The sequence below is a fragment of the Podarcis bocagei genome (genome assembly GCF_964188305.1).
Source record: "Podarcis bocagei genome assembly, chromosome: 4".
Classification (NCBI taxonomy): Eukaryota; Metazoa; Chordata; class Lepidosauria; order Squamata; family Lacertidae; genus Podarcis; species Podarcis bocagei.
In genome coordinates, this window is record NC_138128.1 from 22,081,974 (window position 1) to 22,098,214 (window position 16,241).

The window sequence follows — 16,241 nt, forward strand, 5'->3', positions numbered from 1 at the left end:
CACTGGCAACGATTACATAAAATTGCTTGATAAATATGAGCTGGAAATGTGGTTATATTTTAAAACTGGGGCTGACAACTCAGGTTAATTAACCACCTGCCCCATAACCAATAAATTGATTAAATTAAAATGTATTTGCATATTATCAAAACTCAACATAGATGCTGTTTGGAGATATTAAGTGTAAGATACAGCACAACAAACAAATTTACTGTAAAAAGGAAAGGCCAGCTTTAGTTTTATTTCCCCCTCATTCCTTATACACAAATTAAGATAGATTGGAAGCTTTTATTGAAAAGGCTCTAACCCCAAATTAATAATGAGGGATACTCAATCCTAGTATTAAGTCAAGCACACCTTTTCAGTCTAATTCAATTTATTCATTAGCACAATGGACAATGATTTTGTAATCCAACTATAAAAACAAAACCAAATAAATATATTGAGAAGGCTTAACAGGGTGGCTCCTCAACTTAGCCTCTCAGGAATATAGTGAGCATAACAGACGGGTGTGTATTACAAAACACTGAAAGAGGAGGGTGCAAGTGGTTTCCGAACCCCGGGATTCATGCTAGCCAATTACATATGACAACTTACAATTCTCTCCATGACAGAAGCTTCCTTGAAATAAAAAGAAACTCATATATAGTGTGTGTGTGTGTGTGTGTGTGTGTGTGTGTGTGTGCAGGATCCAGCTGCTTCAAGGAAACAACAGACCCGAGTGGAAGGTACTAGCTGTACTTGAATGATAAGATGCTCTTGGTTTCAAAGTTATTAAAAATTGGAGGTATCTTTTCTGCAAGTGACAGTTTTCTGACAGAGCATGTGTTATTCAGGGTGCTGGTTCATACATGGCTGCCCACCACTTGATAACTGCAAGATGCATGTGTGAATGAGCTACCACATCACTCTGAATACAAGGCCCTTCATTCATGAAACACCTGCAGCTGCAATCAAGTGTTGCATAATCATTCAATCAAGTGGTGAAAAAGCAAGGGATGTATAACTACGTAGCTTGGGGTGGGGACTAGCATGATCACTTGAATATCCTTTACAGCAGGGACCCTATAACTCTCCAGATGTTGCCAGACTAAAACTCCCATCATCCCTGACTGGGGCAGATGGGAATTGGAGGCCACTGACTGGAGGGCCACAGACTCCCTGTGGTGTGAGAAAGGGAGTGGCAATTCGCAGAAAGCAGGTCAAAATGCAAGTAGATAAATAGGTAAATGGCGTTTCCGTGTGCTGCTCTGGTTCGCCAGAAGCGGCTTAGTCATGCTGGCCACGTGACCCGGAAGCTGTACGTCGGCTCCCTCGGCCAATAAAGCGAGATGAGCGCGCAACCCCTGAGTTGGCCACGACTGGACCTAATGGTCAGGGGTCCCTTTACCTTTTTCACATGGATTAGTTACCTATTAACTTTAACACATGTTATACTTACAAAGATGATGATGATTTCCAGCTGTAATCTGTTTTAGTTATTACTATTAGTGTTATTAGTACATTTCCCTAATTTTGGAAGGTGTCTAATTTGCAGTTAACGCTAAGTATAGGTTTGTTTGAAACAAATTTACTCAAAACCACATCCTGGGACCTACATATCTCACAGAATCCTTTCTCCTGGGCCCAAGCTCCCTCAGTGTTTGTGTTTCATGTTCCAGGAACCTCCATTATATGATATCAGGTCAGATGCTGCCTATAATGGAATCACAGAATCTTAAGAAATGTAGGGTTGGAAGGTCACGCCAAGGGTCACCAAGTCCAACTCCCTGAAATAACTGAACATTTAGACCATTTCCCATAAAAATAATGAAGTTCTAGGGAAATGTTTTCTACAATATCTTTTGCTGATTTTAGCAACTGGATATTTGCATTTGTTCCATATTGTAAAGGAACACTAATGTTTTAAATAAATAAAATAATAACAATAGACTGAAATACAATTATTAAAACCACTTCATTGCTATTAAAACCACTGGTAACTGAATAAAATCAAGCAGTTTGACTTAAGTGGGATATGGAACAGACCACCTATTAATCTCAGTAAGGACAATTAAATGAAGCTGAATGTCTCTGTGTATCACATTGCTTTTTAAAAAGTTACTATACGGCATTGGAAATGCTGTTATTATTCTAGTGAACTCCAAGAGACCTAACTGGTATAATACAACGTCAACACCATATCAAACAAAATCTATAAAAGATCTACTAAATAAAATTATTTGTGCACATTAACATTGCAAACAACATCTAATGACTATTTCAATAATTCATGTGAGCAGTTTGCTTGGGGTATAAAAATGCATTGACTGTATGTGGTAGTGATAGCCAAGAATGTAAGAGATTCATAAATAAACAAATTAAACCATTTTAACATGTAATGATGCTGTTAGCTAAACAATTACCTTATTTGAAAATTAGTGCCTAATTTTCTTAACACCTTTTTATGCCAAATTACATTTTATATTGAAAAAAATCCTATATTTTCCAAAAACATTTTCTTCCTTCTTCCAAATGCTGATACAGAGTTCCTTTTATATCACAAAAATGTCTTTTCTTTATATTTAAAGTATTCAAGAGCTCTAATTTTGTTTTACTTGGGACTTGATATCCATAATTCTCATATATTTCATTCAATGCTGTAGTCAGGTATTTTTAGTTTTAATTAAGAATTACTTTAATTGGGCAGTAGCCAGCAAAGTGCTACTTCTTGCAGAATGGAACTTCTCCCTCCTTCTCTCCCTGTGTGCCTTCCCCAAATTTGCTCCAGAGGATTGCAGGAAACCCCAGAACAGATTTAAGGGGTGCATGAGCTAGCAGAAGCAATAATAATAATAATAATAATAATAATAATAATAATAATAATAATATTTATACCCCCGCCCATCTGGCTGGGTTTCCCCAGCCACTCTGGGTGGCTTCCAACAAAATATTAAAATACAATAGTCTATTAAACATTAAAAGCTTCCCTAAACAAGGCTGCCTTCAGATATCTTCTAAAAGTCTGGTAGTTGTTCTTCTCTTTGACATCTGGTGGGAGGGGGTTCCACAGGGCGGGTGCCACTACCGAGAAGGCCCTCTGCCTGGTTCCCTGTAAACTGGCTTCTTGCAGTGAGGGAACCGCCAGAAGGCCTTCGGCACTGGACCTCAGTGTCCGGGCAGAACGATGGGGATGGAGACGCTCCTTCAGGTATACTGGACCGAGGCCGTTTAGGGCTTTAAAGGTCAGCACCAACACTTTGAATTGTGCTCGGAAACGTACTGGGAGCCAATATAGAAATTAATAGATAAAATGCTGATTTGGGTTGCCCCTATAACTTGCTGTCTGCTTCTTGGAGACTCACCAAAGCTTAAACTTCTTTCAAGAGTGCTCTAAGATCTCAGGTTTTCTTTCTTTGACAATGATTAATCTAAAGGAAGTGAGGAGTGTCTTTATTATCTACCTAGGATTTCCATCCAGTATAATGTCCAAAACATACCAATTGAACAAAAGCCACATACACAAATAAAAATCATATAATACATACAAAAACCCAGGAAGAAGTTTATAGGGCCATGAGTGCATGGGTTGACCAATCCTACCTCTTCCAGTAGCAGTGAAGCTCATGAATACTTTCACTGGCCAAGATACATGAAGCATGTTGCCCAGCAGCCCATCTTGGTGGTTATTGATTAACATGTTACAAGAGGAATGTCTGCATTGCTGAAAGGCAGTGACTATACACAAATCACTCAAGGGCTAATAAGCTATTAATGACAGTCTGCCACTCCTGAAATGGTGAAATTTTCTTTCTTGACCACAAGGACAAGTCGGTCATTGTTCTAAAATGTCAGACTAGGAGAGGTTGAAGGAGATCAATTTTTTCATTTAGAAAAAGGTATGGCTCAACTGTTATTAATAGAGAAAAATATAGAGGTAAAGAACTAACCAGGAATATCTACTACAGTTGAAGGATAATACCTTAGCTAATCTTAGTATCACTCAAATTCAATTGTTTTCAATCTTATTCTTAAAAATTTAATTATAACACTTCATCTCTAAGGCCCATTGCTGATACAACACTCCCAAAGACTTGTCTAAGTGATTCTTTACAGTTGAGGAGCAATAGTCTGAAATCACAATAGAAGCTTTTTCTCCCAAGTGCTCATGACAGAAGACCAATTCTACAATGCCAGAACGTTTTTTTTCTTAAAAAAAGAACTTTTTTCTTCACTTTTTTTGTCAAAAAACCACATTAGAAACATCTTCCCAATGCAAACTTATGATACTACAGTGGCATTTGAAAGTCTCCAGTTTTCTGTTATTTTACAAAAGTAACAGAATCTAATTTACAGTAATGTAAATGAAGCTATTCATTTACATTTGAGTTAACAGGTCTATATGACCATCAGGTGAAAGCTGCATTGCGGGCGGTGAATCCCAGCAAAGCTGCTGGCCCAGATGGGGTGCTGGGAATAGTGGTAAAAAATTGCGCCGATCAATGAGCAGGGGTCTTGACGAGGATTTTTAACATCTCTCTGCAAACCGCTTGTGTTCCATCATGTTTGAAAGCGGCCACCATTATCCCAGTCCCAAAGAAAACAGCAATTAACTGCCTAAATGACTATAGACCCATTGCATTAACATCTGTAGTGATGAAATGCTTCGAGAGATTGGTCCTTCAACACCTTAGAACATGTTTTCCACAGAACTTGGATAAACACCAGTTCGCCCATAGGAGAAATAGGTCAACAGATGATGCCATTGCTACAGCTTTTCACCTTGCAGTGAGTCATCAGGAGAGACCATGGAATTATGTCAGAATGCTGTTTATTGATTATAGCTCAGCTTTCAATACCATCCTTCCGGACATTCTCATCGGAAAGTTAAGGGACCTAGACCTTTCCTCTAACATCTGTGATTGGATTAAAGACTTTCTGAGAGGTCGGACACAAATAGGGAGGATTGGGCCTGTTACATCTACCTCCCTGAAGCTCAGCACTGGCACTCCACAGGGATGCGTGCTAAGTCCATACCTGTATTTGTTGTATACATTTCATCCGACCCATCTACTGCAATTATTAAGTTTGCTGATGACACCACCATAATGGGTTTGATTACAGGCGGAGACGAATCTGTGTATGGGGGGGGGGAGGTTCAAAAGGTACCCACATGGTGCTCAGAGAACAATCTGCATCTAAACATTGGCAAGACAAAGGAGATGGTGTTGGACTTTCGGAGGAAGAGAGGGGAGCTAGCCCCGTTGTATATCGGGGGGCTGTGTGGAGAGAGTCTCTTCCTTTAAATTCCTGGGAGTCCATCTTAGTGAAGACCTTACTTGGAAGGTCAATACAGCCCAGGTGGTTAGGAAGGTCCAACAGAGACTTCATTTCCTTAGGGTCTTGCGAAAAAACAATGTTAGACAGCAACTGATGATTTCCTTCTATCGGTCCACAATAGAAAGTGTCCTCTCATACTGTATTATGGTGTGGTACACTGGTTTGACAGCCATGGACAGAAAGTCCCTACTGTGGGTGGGGAAGACAGCACACGATATCATGGGCTGCCCCCTGAGTCCGCTAGATGTCATCGCAGAAGACAGTTGCCTCAGAAGAGCAAGGAACATTCTTAGGGATGACTTACACCCTGGCCAGCACCTTTTTAATCTCCTGCCCTCGGGCAGGAGATATAAAAGCATGATAAGCCGCACCAACAGGTTAAAGAACAGTTTCTACCCGTGGGCCATGAGGCTGCTGAATGGAAGACGGCAACATTGTGGCTGACGTTCGAGGTTGGTGGTCGTATGACAGCACACAGAGTATAACAAGGACTGAGAGATTGGGGGGGGGGGCTCATTTAATCTCACTGTAAACAAGTGGTACAGTGACAATAAAGTATTTCTATTTCTATTCTAAAATAAACAAAATTATATCATTTACTACCGTTATAGAATTTCCTCCTTTACAGTAGTCAACTTTTGTTGTTGTTGTTTGATCTTCTTGCAGTCCATGGGACTCTCAAGAGTCTCCTCTAGCACCATAATTCAAAAGCATCAATTCTTCAGCGATCAGCCTTCTTTATGGTCCAATTTCCTCATATATTCTCAACAAATTGAAAACTATGTAACACAGTTGATGTACACTCAAAATACAAACTAGTAAACTAGTTAATGTTGGTTACCTCACACTTCAAGAGGGAAAGGGGAAGGTTAATAATGGGTACTTGTTATTGTTCTTCTTGACAAAAAAAAACCCAATGTATGAGCACTTATGCTTGTCTACTGTAAAATCATAAGTAAAACCTTTTTAAAAGCTATAAATCAGCATTCTATTTTGCAAGACAACTGTCCAAGACTTTCTGAAGCCAAGTATTTTTAGGTAATTTCATTAATGTTTCTCCCTATATTTTATTTGCAGTAGTACAGCCCCCACTGGAGGTTTCAGAAAGCCTCATCACAACCCTGGATTTGCATGAAGTCAGGGGGGATAGAGGAGCAAAAGAGAAGTCAGGTTGGACAATAGCAGTGGCATGGGAGTGAGAAGGGAGGCACACTGAGAGAGTGAAAGTGGTACGTTTAAAAACTGGTAAAGGAGGAACACCAAGGGCTTAAAAAAAAATAAGTGTTAACAAGGAGAAATACCAGCTACACTGGAAAACTGAAACAATATAAAGCATTCACTGTACTAATTTCAGTTGCCCATGCTCTGATGACCTCCCATCTGGACTACTGTAATGTGCTATATGTGAACTTGCCCTTGATGATGGTCCAGAGGCTGCAGCTAGTACAGAATGAGGCTACTAGGCTGGTAAGTGGGGGCACCGCCTGATAGAACAATGGATCAATGGTCCTGAAAGCACTGCACTGCACTGGCTGGCAGTGAGCTCTTGAGCCAAATTCAAGGTGTTAGTACAGTAAGCCCACATCTTACGCACATTAACTTGTGTGCATTCAGCTTCATGAGCTTGGCAAAATAAGTTTTGTATTGTTTTTTAAGGAAGTGGGCATTCCAGGAAAAAGACTTTGGCAATCCCACCATCTATTGCATTAAATGTGTTTTAACTATGCACGATTTTGGTTTTATGAGCAATCCCCAGAATATAACCTCTGAGTAAGTTGTGGGCTTGCTGTACTAGCATAAGCTCTAACTGGCTTGGAACCCAAGTAGCTAAAACAGCGCCTTCTCTTGGACCCTACAATCAGCAAGGAAGTCCTGATTAGTGTTGTCATCAATGGGGGCTGCCTGGATGGCAGGGTTTTTTCAATGGTAGTTTCCAACTTGTGGAATGCACTCCTGATTGAGTTCCACCTGTCTTCCTCACTACTGACTTTAAGAAGAAATTTAAAAGCATTCCTGTTCACCCAGGCATTTGATGGCTAGAATACACTATTCCTGTCAACCCCGAAATCACTGGTTGAGACTGTCTTTTTTTAAAAAAAAATAAAAAATAAGGTTTTTAGCTGTTGTTTGAACTATGTTTTTTTATTGTGGCATCTGACACCCTGGACTACTTCAGGAAAAAGTGTAGGATATAAACCAAATAAATCATCCACATCAGGTTATACACTGAATGGGGGAGAAAACTCTCACACAAACAAAACGGATCTTTAATTTTAACAAAAAGCCAGGAAAATTAACTTGGATCCAAAAAGCCTCTTGGTCAAATAGAAGGCACTTCAACTAGTTTAAGGTAGCAGGGCTAGCTCATATATCCATCAAGTTTCTCTCTGTCTCTCAGACACAAACAGAATAATTTCTGCACAACTTTACAAAGAATTCTTGAGGGTCCCCTGCCCCTCAGAAGTTTATTTTAATAAGGCACAAGGGGCTGAAGTGAGAAGTGGACAAGAAACTCCAGTTGTCTGAAAGGAACTCTGGCTAAAGTTCTTTGGATCCAAGTAGTCATTAAAATGTAACATTCTCGTAATAACTGTTAACCTATTACATGTGATATATATCAAGCTTGTGGTAGTGTGGCAGTTGCCCAAAGGACCACAATAAATGTGATCATGTGTACCCCTGTATATCCTTGAGTGTGCTTCTAATAGAGAAGTTATGGTAGCCTGTTACTTTATGAAACTGATGATTTTGCAAGTTGCACCCCCCCCCCATTGCTACATGGTGCAAATGGCTACATGTAACACAGGTTCCCAACATGCACACTAACACAATGTAACAGAACATGGTGGGAATCAGAACTTAATCAGCAGAAACTGCCAGTGCTAATTGTACATGTGTATTAAACATGAAATGATTGGTGGAAATTGAAATGCTTTGTTTGAAATTTTATAAATACCACTGCCTGGCTCACCCGGTGGGGTTGCAGTTTTGCGGAACAATCCGACTGTAACCTATTGCTTTGCAATAAACAACATTAGACTCCTAACGCCTCACGTTTCTGAGTCTTATGGGCGTAAACTCGGGAGATAAACTTTTTTCTGCCTGACAACAATATAACTGTATTTAACACTAAGCTTTTACTCACAATTACAATATGCTTACTTAAATAATTTGAATTCTGTGTACTGTATATCTTAGAACTTAATAGAATTTAAATGTCAACACAATTCATAATATAAAGGCATTGTTAAAACAAAGCTGCGTACTTATTTCAGAGATCTCAAATTACTGAAATGCCATATTTATGCATGCAAAATTTGAATGTGTTTTAAAGTACAAGTTTACTGTTCTCAGATCAGGATCTGCCAAAAATCCAACACCAAACAACTTTTTGTTTATAATTAAGGCAATCATCAATCCAAGGATTACAGTCCATTTCATTTCATCTCTACATCAAAAAAAAAAAGTAATTTAAAAAAATTAAAATCCCTTGAAACGTAAGATAAATGAAAATGTAAGTGCCTTCACATAATAACAGTAAGCTGACCCTCTGGGAAATGGTTGACTTTCTCAATTCAAGGTATTCAAAGCTCATTCAAAAGTGTTCATTTGGAATGCAGATATCAAAGATGATGCAAATATTCAAGAGAAAATTAGAACTTACCAGATGTTCTAATCCAGCTTTGATGTTTCCAGCATCCCTGTAACAGAAGAACAAAAAGTTATAAATAGATGCCAAACCTTTGTCTGCAATTATTTATGTGCAACTTGGAAAGTTGAAAAAGAAGAGAAAGTCATACCGTCTTCTGAGTATGTTTGTTTTAATATATGAATTGTTTAAATAATAATAATATAATTATAAGAAAATATAAATACAATAAATGGCAGAATGGCAGCCTTGCACAATTCCATTTTTTTTCATCATTATGAGTTAGTCAGAAAAGCATCAATTTATATCAGAAGAAAACATTTCCATCATCTAAGAACAAAAGTAAAATTCTTTTTTTCTTCTTCAGCACTATTGTTATATTCAGATTCAATTTGTATAAATTTGCACGTTAATCAACTAAAATGCATAATATTAATGGATGATGATTTTATTTAATTGAGTGACAAGACAAATGCAACGAGGAAGGTATACTAAGGCATATATTTGTGTTTCCTACCCAGGCATACTGTAACAAAACCAAGTATTGTCAACATCAAACTAAAATAGTTATTACAAATTACACATTTCTAACACCAGCTGAATGGATACACACGTACAAACAGAATAAGCTAATTTGATCTACATAAGGAGTTGGTTCTGCTGTTGGTTCTGCTGGCCCTCTGAGATGCTTTTTATGTCATCAACTACAGTATAATGGTTTCTAGGTGAACTGTTTTATGCTAGTCTGAGCCTTTCTGAATTGCAAGTTGATGCTATGGCCATTGGCATATGGTATCCAATAAGGTTCCCTCTTGTGCCCTTTGTTGTTCTTTCTTTCCATCCCACCTAACCCTTTTTCGTTTTGATCTGATTCCAAGGAAGCAGTGGAGATTCTGACCCGGTCTCTGTAATCTGCGAAGTACTAGAGGTGAAGCTTAATCCAGACAAGGCAGGTTTCAAGGTTAAGTAAGGAGGTTTATCAGGGAATAGAATCACAGAATCATAGACTTGGAGGAGGACCCAAAGGATCATTTAGTCTGTAATGCAGGAATCTCAACAAAAGCATTCGTGACAGGTGGCCATTCAACCTCTGCTTAAAAACCTCCAATAAAGGAGAGTCCACAAGCTCATGTGGGAGACCACTGTCAAACAGCTCTTACTGAATACTGAGTGGCATAACAGGTGGACAGCTGACTTAAAGGAGCCTTACTTCTAATACTCAGTTGATCTCCACAGCCATAAAGTGGAGAAATTTGGGGTATGGTAGAGAGCCAGGGCTGGGAAAAGGGTATAAAAAGGTCTAGAGCAGGCATGGCCAAACTTGGCCCTCCAGATGTTCTGGGACTACAATTCCCATCATCCCTGACCACTGGTCCTGTTAGCTAGGGATGATGGGAGTTGCAGTCCCAAAACATCTGGAGGACCAAGTTTGACCATGCCTGGCCTAGAGGTAGCACTGAAGGATGTCGTTTCCTGTGGATGAGAAGGGATGAGGGGCTGGGCTTAGACTATGTACATAGGCATGATTTGCCACTCGGACAAATTACAATAAGAAAACTCCAGCACTGGATTGATTCAAATATGTGATTATGGTACAGAAGTAACTGTAAATTACAACTTTGCCGTACAGGCACAATCCTAACTGTACAGTTATTTAAATACATTCTAGAGGGTTCAGTATATATTTTAGTAACGCTTTTTATTCAGGCGCCCCCTAAAAAACCACCCTGAAGCAAATATGTGTACTTGCCTAACTTACATTTTAAAAAAAATCATCACAGAAAAAGTTGGATTTAAGCCCTTATTATAATAATCGAAAGTTACTTTACCACATCATGCATTATTAAAAGAGAATTCAAGCCCTGTATTTATACTGTTTGGTGCCAAAGGTCCTAATGAACTTAATTGCTAGGAAGCAGGGCCTAGGTCACTGATACAGGGAGCATCCAGCTAATGGCATCAAATCTGTCCTCTTCAGTGGTCTGTCTCCTGTGCTGTCCCTGTCATGACTTCATCAATATTTGTGCAACTCTTTTTGCTCTGTGCTGAAAGCAGACTTAATTCAATTATAGATCTCAAAACTGATAAAATGGTCCTGAAGTGGAAAATGGGAAGAGATTATTGGCAAATGAATAAAGATTAGCATCGAGCTAACACACGAGAGTATAGCAGGTCTTTTTTAAAAAAATCATTCCCTGTCTTAAGTCTTCTGGGAACAGCGAGTTTCCCTTCCCCTCATGCAGCACATCGATTTCTGAATTAGACTGCAATATTAAATAATTAATATACTTGCCATGATTGATGTTTTGCATTAGTTGAATATTAGGTTATCAATCAAAATCCACTTGGTTTAATGTAATAATATTGAAAAAGTGTCACTGTCTGTTCATCCAATTTGTAGTTGAAGGAGCACAGAGAGTAATATTGGTGTAACACAAGGTTCTAAAGCAGGAAGTGCTGTAGCTGAACATATATTAGGCAAACATTATGAGACTAACAGACACATCTGAGGTTGTCCTAAATAAACTTTGTGGCACCTGTCACTTTCAATACAACTTTCCTTCCAACCCTATGAATTTGATTCCCACATTATATAGCTGCTTGCAGTTGCAAGCAGTTTTGAGAGCCTTTGTTTCCTGTTGGAGCAGCTGAATATGTAATTTTGAAACTTAAACAAATGAAGATTATCTAGTAAAAACCTAGCTAGCACACAATTTACACTTGTAGCAAGGGGCTAGAATATAAAGACTCATGAACCAAGATCCAAGGAGACTTTAGATTTTGTCAAAAACCATTTTTTTACACCGGATGGGAGAAGTGCATTCAAAAATGAGGGTAGCTTCAAAAGCAGTTTGTGTTGGGGCATGGGGTCTGTTATTCAAAGACAAAAAAGCAGAAATTGCATCCAGCCCCTTATGAGCCGGAGTTGCTCTTAAGATCCAAGTGTTAATCCTTGAGATAATTAAACAATTAGTGTTGCAATCTTTCCCAGGAACTGTTGTGACAACAGTTTCTGGCGCTTTTCAAGAATCATAAACCATGGTGAGACTTCTATGCAACAAATTATTATTTTTACAACCAGAAAGCATTAAAAGTGACTAAAAATCAGGCTAAGTAACTGGGCAAGAACAACAATAGATTTGTTATTGCTCACAGATAATTGCTTTAAAATAGACAGTAAAAGAAAGACTTGCCAACATTAATGTATATAATCATCAATATGTAAGTTCTGTACAAAGACTGGTTTTACAAATTCACTATACTGTACCCCCAGCTATATCTAAACTGGTCTCTCAAGCTTTCAGAAACTGAAATACAGTGGGTAAGAACCCAGTATCATTAAATGCATAGGAGCATTCCATTGATTTTGCTGGGATGTAGATGCCAGCTATAATATATTTTGAAGCTTGTTATAGTTTATTCTCATTTTCCTTCATAGAGATCCTATATTCATGCTTTTGTTATGTGTTCATGGCTTTACAAAACTAAGAGATATTTCATAAGAATCCATAGGATGTAGAGAGAGGCAACCAGTGCATTCAACTGGTTGCACCAGGTCCACAACAACCTATAACAGAATATTAATAATTCCACGGGATCATAGCTTAAAATTGTTCAGGCATAGTATAGAAAACTACAAGATCTGGCATAACTGCAAAAGGTAGTATTAACTTGCTTGAGAAAACATCATGGAAAAGTAAAATTCAATTCTTGAAAACATTAATTCACAAGCCATAAACATGCAGATATGCAAGTATGTGAGAGATGCAGAATTCTTAAATATAGATTCATATTTATATAAAATTGATACATACAGCTAAGGGGTGTACAAATACTATGATGTATAACAATTTAGGCTTAGCAAACGCAGTTCAGTAAACCAGAGACTATGACTGCTTTTCAATGTTAGTCCTACTCAGAGTAGACCCACAAAAATTAATGGACATAACTAAGTTCATTCATTTCAATGGGTCTATACTGAGTAAGTTTTAGTTGAATACAACCCAATAAAAGAGTATTTCATATATAATAGTGATTCAGAAGGTGGCTTAATTATTATAAGTAAGAAATACTTCATGTGTATAAAAGAAGGAATGCAAAGTAACAATGGTAAAACGATGCCTTTTGTGTATCCTCCAAATTCATCACAGTAAGGATAAGCATCTTCCTTCAATGGTAGTAACCATGTTATACTGCAAACCCAAGTATAATATTCTCCTAAACACTGAAATACTGCTGCAGAAAGCCTTGTCATTTCTGATCACTGTTATCTCTTGGCCTTTGCATGCACACATTTATACACAGCTGTGAAATATAAGCTGCATTTGTGTACAGAAATAACAAGCTATGGTCATGATGGCTATAATCCTCACGGCTATGAATATGGATCTCTATTTCAGTAACTGGGTGAAGGAAACCTTCCAAAGTGCAGAGTACTTTGTAAAGCTAAAGCCACAAGTTTACTTAACAGTTAACCTTCGGCATATCTGCCCAGTCCATTGCCAAACACGTGAAGCCAAGCCTGCCACAGTGCCCTAACAAAGATCAACCACATCCTATGTTTAATTATGGTCCACAGGACAAAACCAAACACTGGCATGTAAGGGAACTTGCAACAAAAGGCCTTTATATAGTACCATATACACCTGTGCAAATTATTGCTCTTATTCATGAAATAACCATTTGCAAACTATGATGGGGCTTAGGTCAAAGTTGAAGGTAAATGATGTTATTTCATTTCATTGCATTTCATTGCATTTCTATATGTAGGCAATAGCTCTAACGAAATGAGAAAAGCATAAATCACGGCACATGATGATACCAAAAAGAAATAACCCTGGAAGGAAGTCATCCTGAATGCAAAGTCAGGAACCTTAGCAAGGATGTTGAAGAAGCAGGCAACACACAACTGAAAGCCACACCTATCTAGACAGAATAGGAGAACACACTGGACATCTAGAAAGTACAAGGAGCAATCTGCCTGTGATGCAAGTTTTAAAGGAAAGGAACTTGTTGATTTTCAACTTTACACTGAAAATCTAGTCCTTCACCTTATCATTTAATTAAGAAAGAGGGTCAGAGCACAACTCTGAAACTTCACTGGCATTGCAGCAACCAGGAAGCAAATTTTGGACAGTAAGAATCCACTTTCCAATGCGCATTCATCCACCTATTCTACAGAATATCATTTACATTATTGGTGCCCTTTATGAATCTCAAAAAAGGTCCCAACAATGTCTAAGATATTCTGCAGCTATCTACTACATTCAACACATCCACCAATCTAGTTGTCATGTATTTCACATAAATTGGAATTTTTTATTAAACTCACCACTAATATTCCAGGGATGAAAGATGTAGGGGGCTGTTGTTTTTGTTTCATTCAATAAGTACAATAGCTGCACTCTGATGTCACAAAGGGAATCGTGTCATAATGCAAATAAACCAAGGCAATCCTTGGGCTTGTATGCTCCGCCCCTCCAACACACCCACCCATCAGCATTCAATGCAGCCTCATGGAGTTCAGAAGTTTTCACTTCCATTTTTATTATTTATTAGTAGTAACAGCTTGACATATCACTCAAACATGATAAACTGTGGTTAATCTTAATTCTGATTTGTATGAAACCAGCAAACTTCATATCATGAGCAATGAAGCTGTGTTGTTTGTTTCAACAAACCACAGTTAAGATTAACAACAGTTTAGTGTTCAGACGTAACGTTAAACTGTAGTTAACTAAAAACTGAAACAAAGGCTTCCGACTGCCTCCCGAAGAAGAGAATGAGAAGAAGCTTCCCCTGGGCTCATTCACATCACAATAAACCATAGTTTAGTTGGGGTGTATATATAAGAAGTGTTTGGCAATTATTTTATCTGATACCATACCATCTGTGTTTATGGGTAGATGAATAAAACGAGTTGGGTAAAGCAGGTAAAAAAAATGGACTTTCTATATCAATTTTTTTTGTAAAACAGTGGTGGTGGGGATATACTTGGGTGTTTTGTTCAGATACAAGTAATAAGCAGTACCATCAGTGGATTACATTTAAAACTGACATTTTAAGTGTAAAAGACTAATTGATTTTCCATTTTCAGAATGTGTATGTGTTACATTCACCTAATTACTATTGTTCTTAAAACTAATGGAATTTCATTCTGCCAGTAACAATAAGTATTCTTAAACAAATGTACGTAAAATATAAGATTAAAAACTTCCTCACAAAGAATAAACTCCTAGAGAAAAGATGCAAATAAAATTACTATCATAATCTTTTGTTTTTTATTTGCAAGTATAAAACTGAAGAGAAACAAAAGCAGGGAACATAGCATCTGTCATATCAGAATATAAAAAGATGATCCTGGCACAAAATGAAAAAGCTGTAATTCATTTGCAAATCAAGCCTGCCAGTTCTATTTCAAGCTGGCGGTAACTGTCAAGAGTTAACAAGATAATCACTTTCAATCCTGCCTTCAATGGTACATTACACTGTTATTCCATTCAATAAGGCCGTTCTTTGGGGCACTAGATGAATGGTTTTCATTTCTAACTCACACAAAAAGTTGCAAAAAAATAATAATCCACGGGGCTTAAGGAAAAAAAATCCCTTTATGGGCATTTATCTGCCGGCACTTGCTTTTAGGCAAAATGAGATATTTGGACACATTGGTGTCCATTCATTTCCTCTATTCCTTCAGGTCCTCAGTCTGTTGTTTTAAAAACATTTGGCACAGAAGAATGAATTAGACACATTTTTAAAAAATGGATCATATTAAACAAATACTTCCACTTTATTAAGCTGCCTCATAAAGACAACAAAACATTTGAAGGAATACGATTTTACTAAGTTTTAATTTTTGAAAAAAAGAGAGTTCTGTAAGTACCATTAACATGAAAGAGATGTAATAAACTATTGCTCATTAAATATAAAGTTAACAATTGTTGAACATAAACTTTATATTAAATAAAAGCATTAACGACTGCTCCATTATCCTTATTGAACAATTTAACATATGGTATTATTTTTTCTGCTTTTTAGCAGGATTTTTGCATATGTTATATCCACAAAATAAAAGGAAGATGTGTTTTCAGATATTATGAGAAAACAGCTTTTGGAATCATGGTGAAGTGCCAGCAACGTACTGTAGTGGTATAATAATGTAATAAGGTATTTGAAAAATCCGTCAATAAACCTGATAAATATCAGCTGAAAAGTTTTCAAGGGAAGCTTAAATATTAGATAACAAATATTACAAAGCAATGATCAAGAAGAT

The 16,241-nt window shown here is 37.6% G+C and overlaps 1 protein-coding gene across 3 annotated transcripts in view; it reads right to left on the reverse strand.

Moving 5' to 3' along the window:
* RSRC1 (arginine and serine rich coiled-coil 1) overlaps positions 1 to 16,241 on the reverse strand; it is a 165,299-nt gene that overhangs the window by 87,997 nt on the left and 61,061 nt on the right. For all 3 annotated transcript variants that reach the window (XM_081190563.1, XM_081190561.1, XM_081190562.1), the window contains one exon: positions 8,984 to 9,020. In XM_081190563.1, the coding sequence (XP_081046689.1) occupies positions 8,984 to 9,020 (37 nt within the window). The remainder of the gene's footprint in view (positions 1 to 8,983; positions 9,021 to 16,241) is intronic.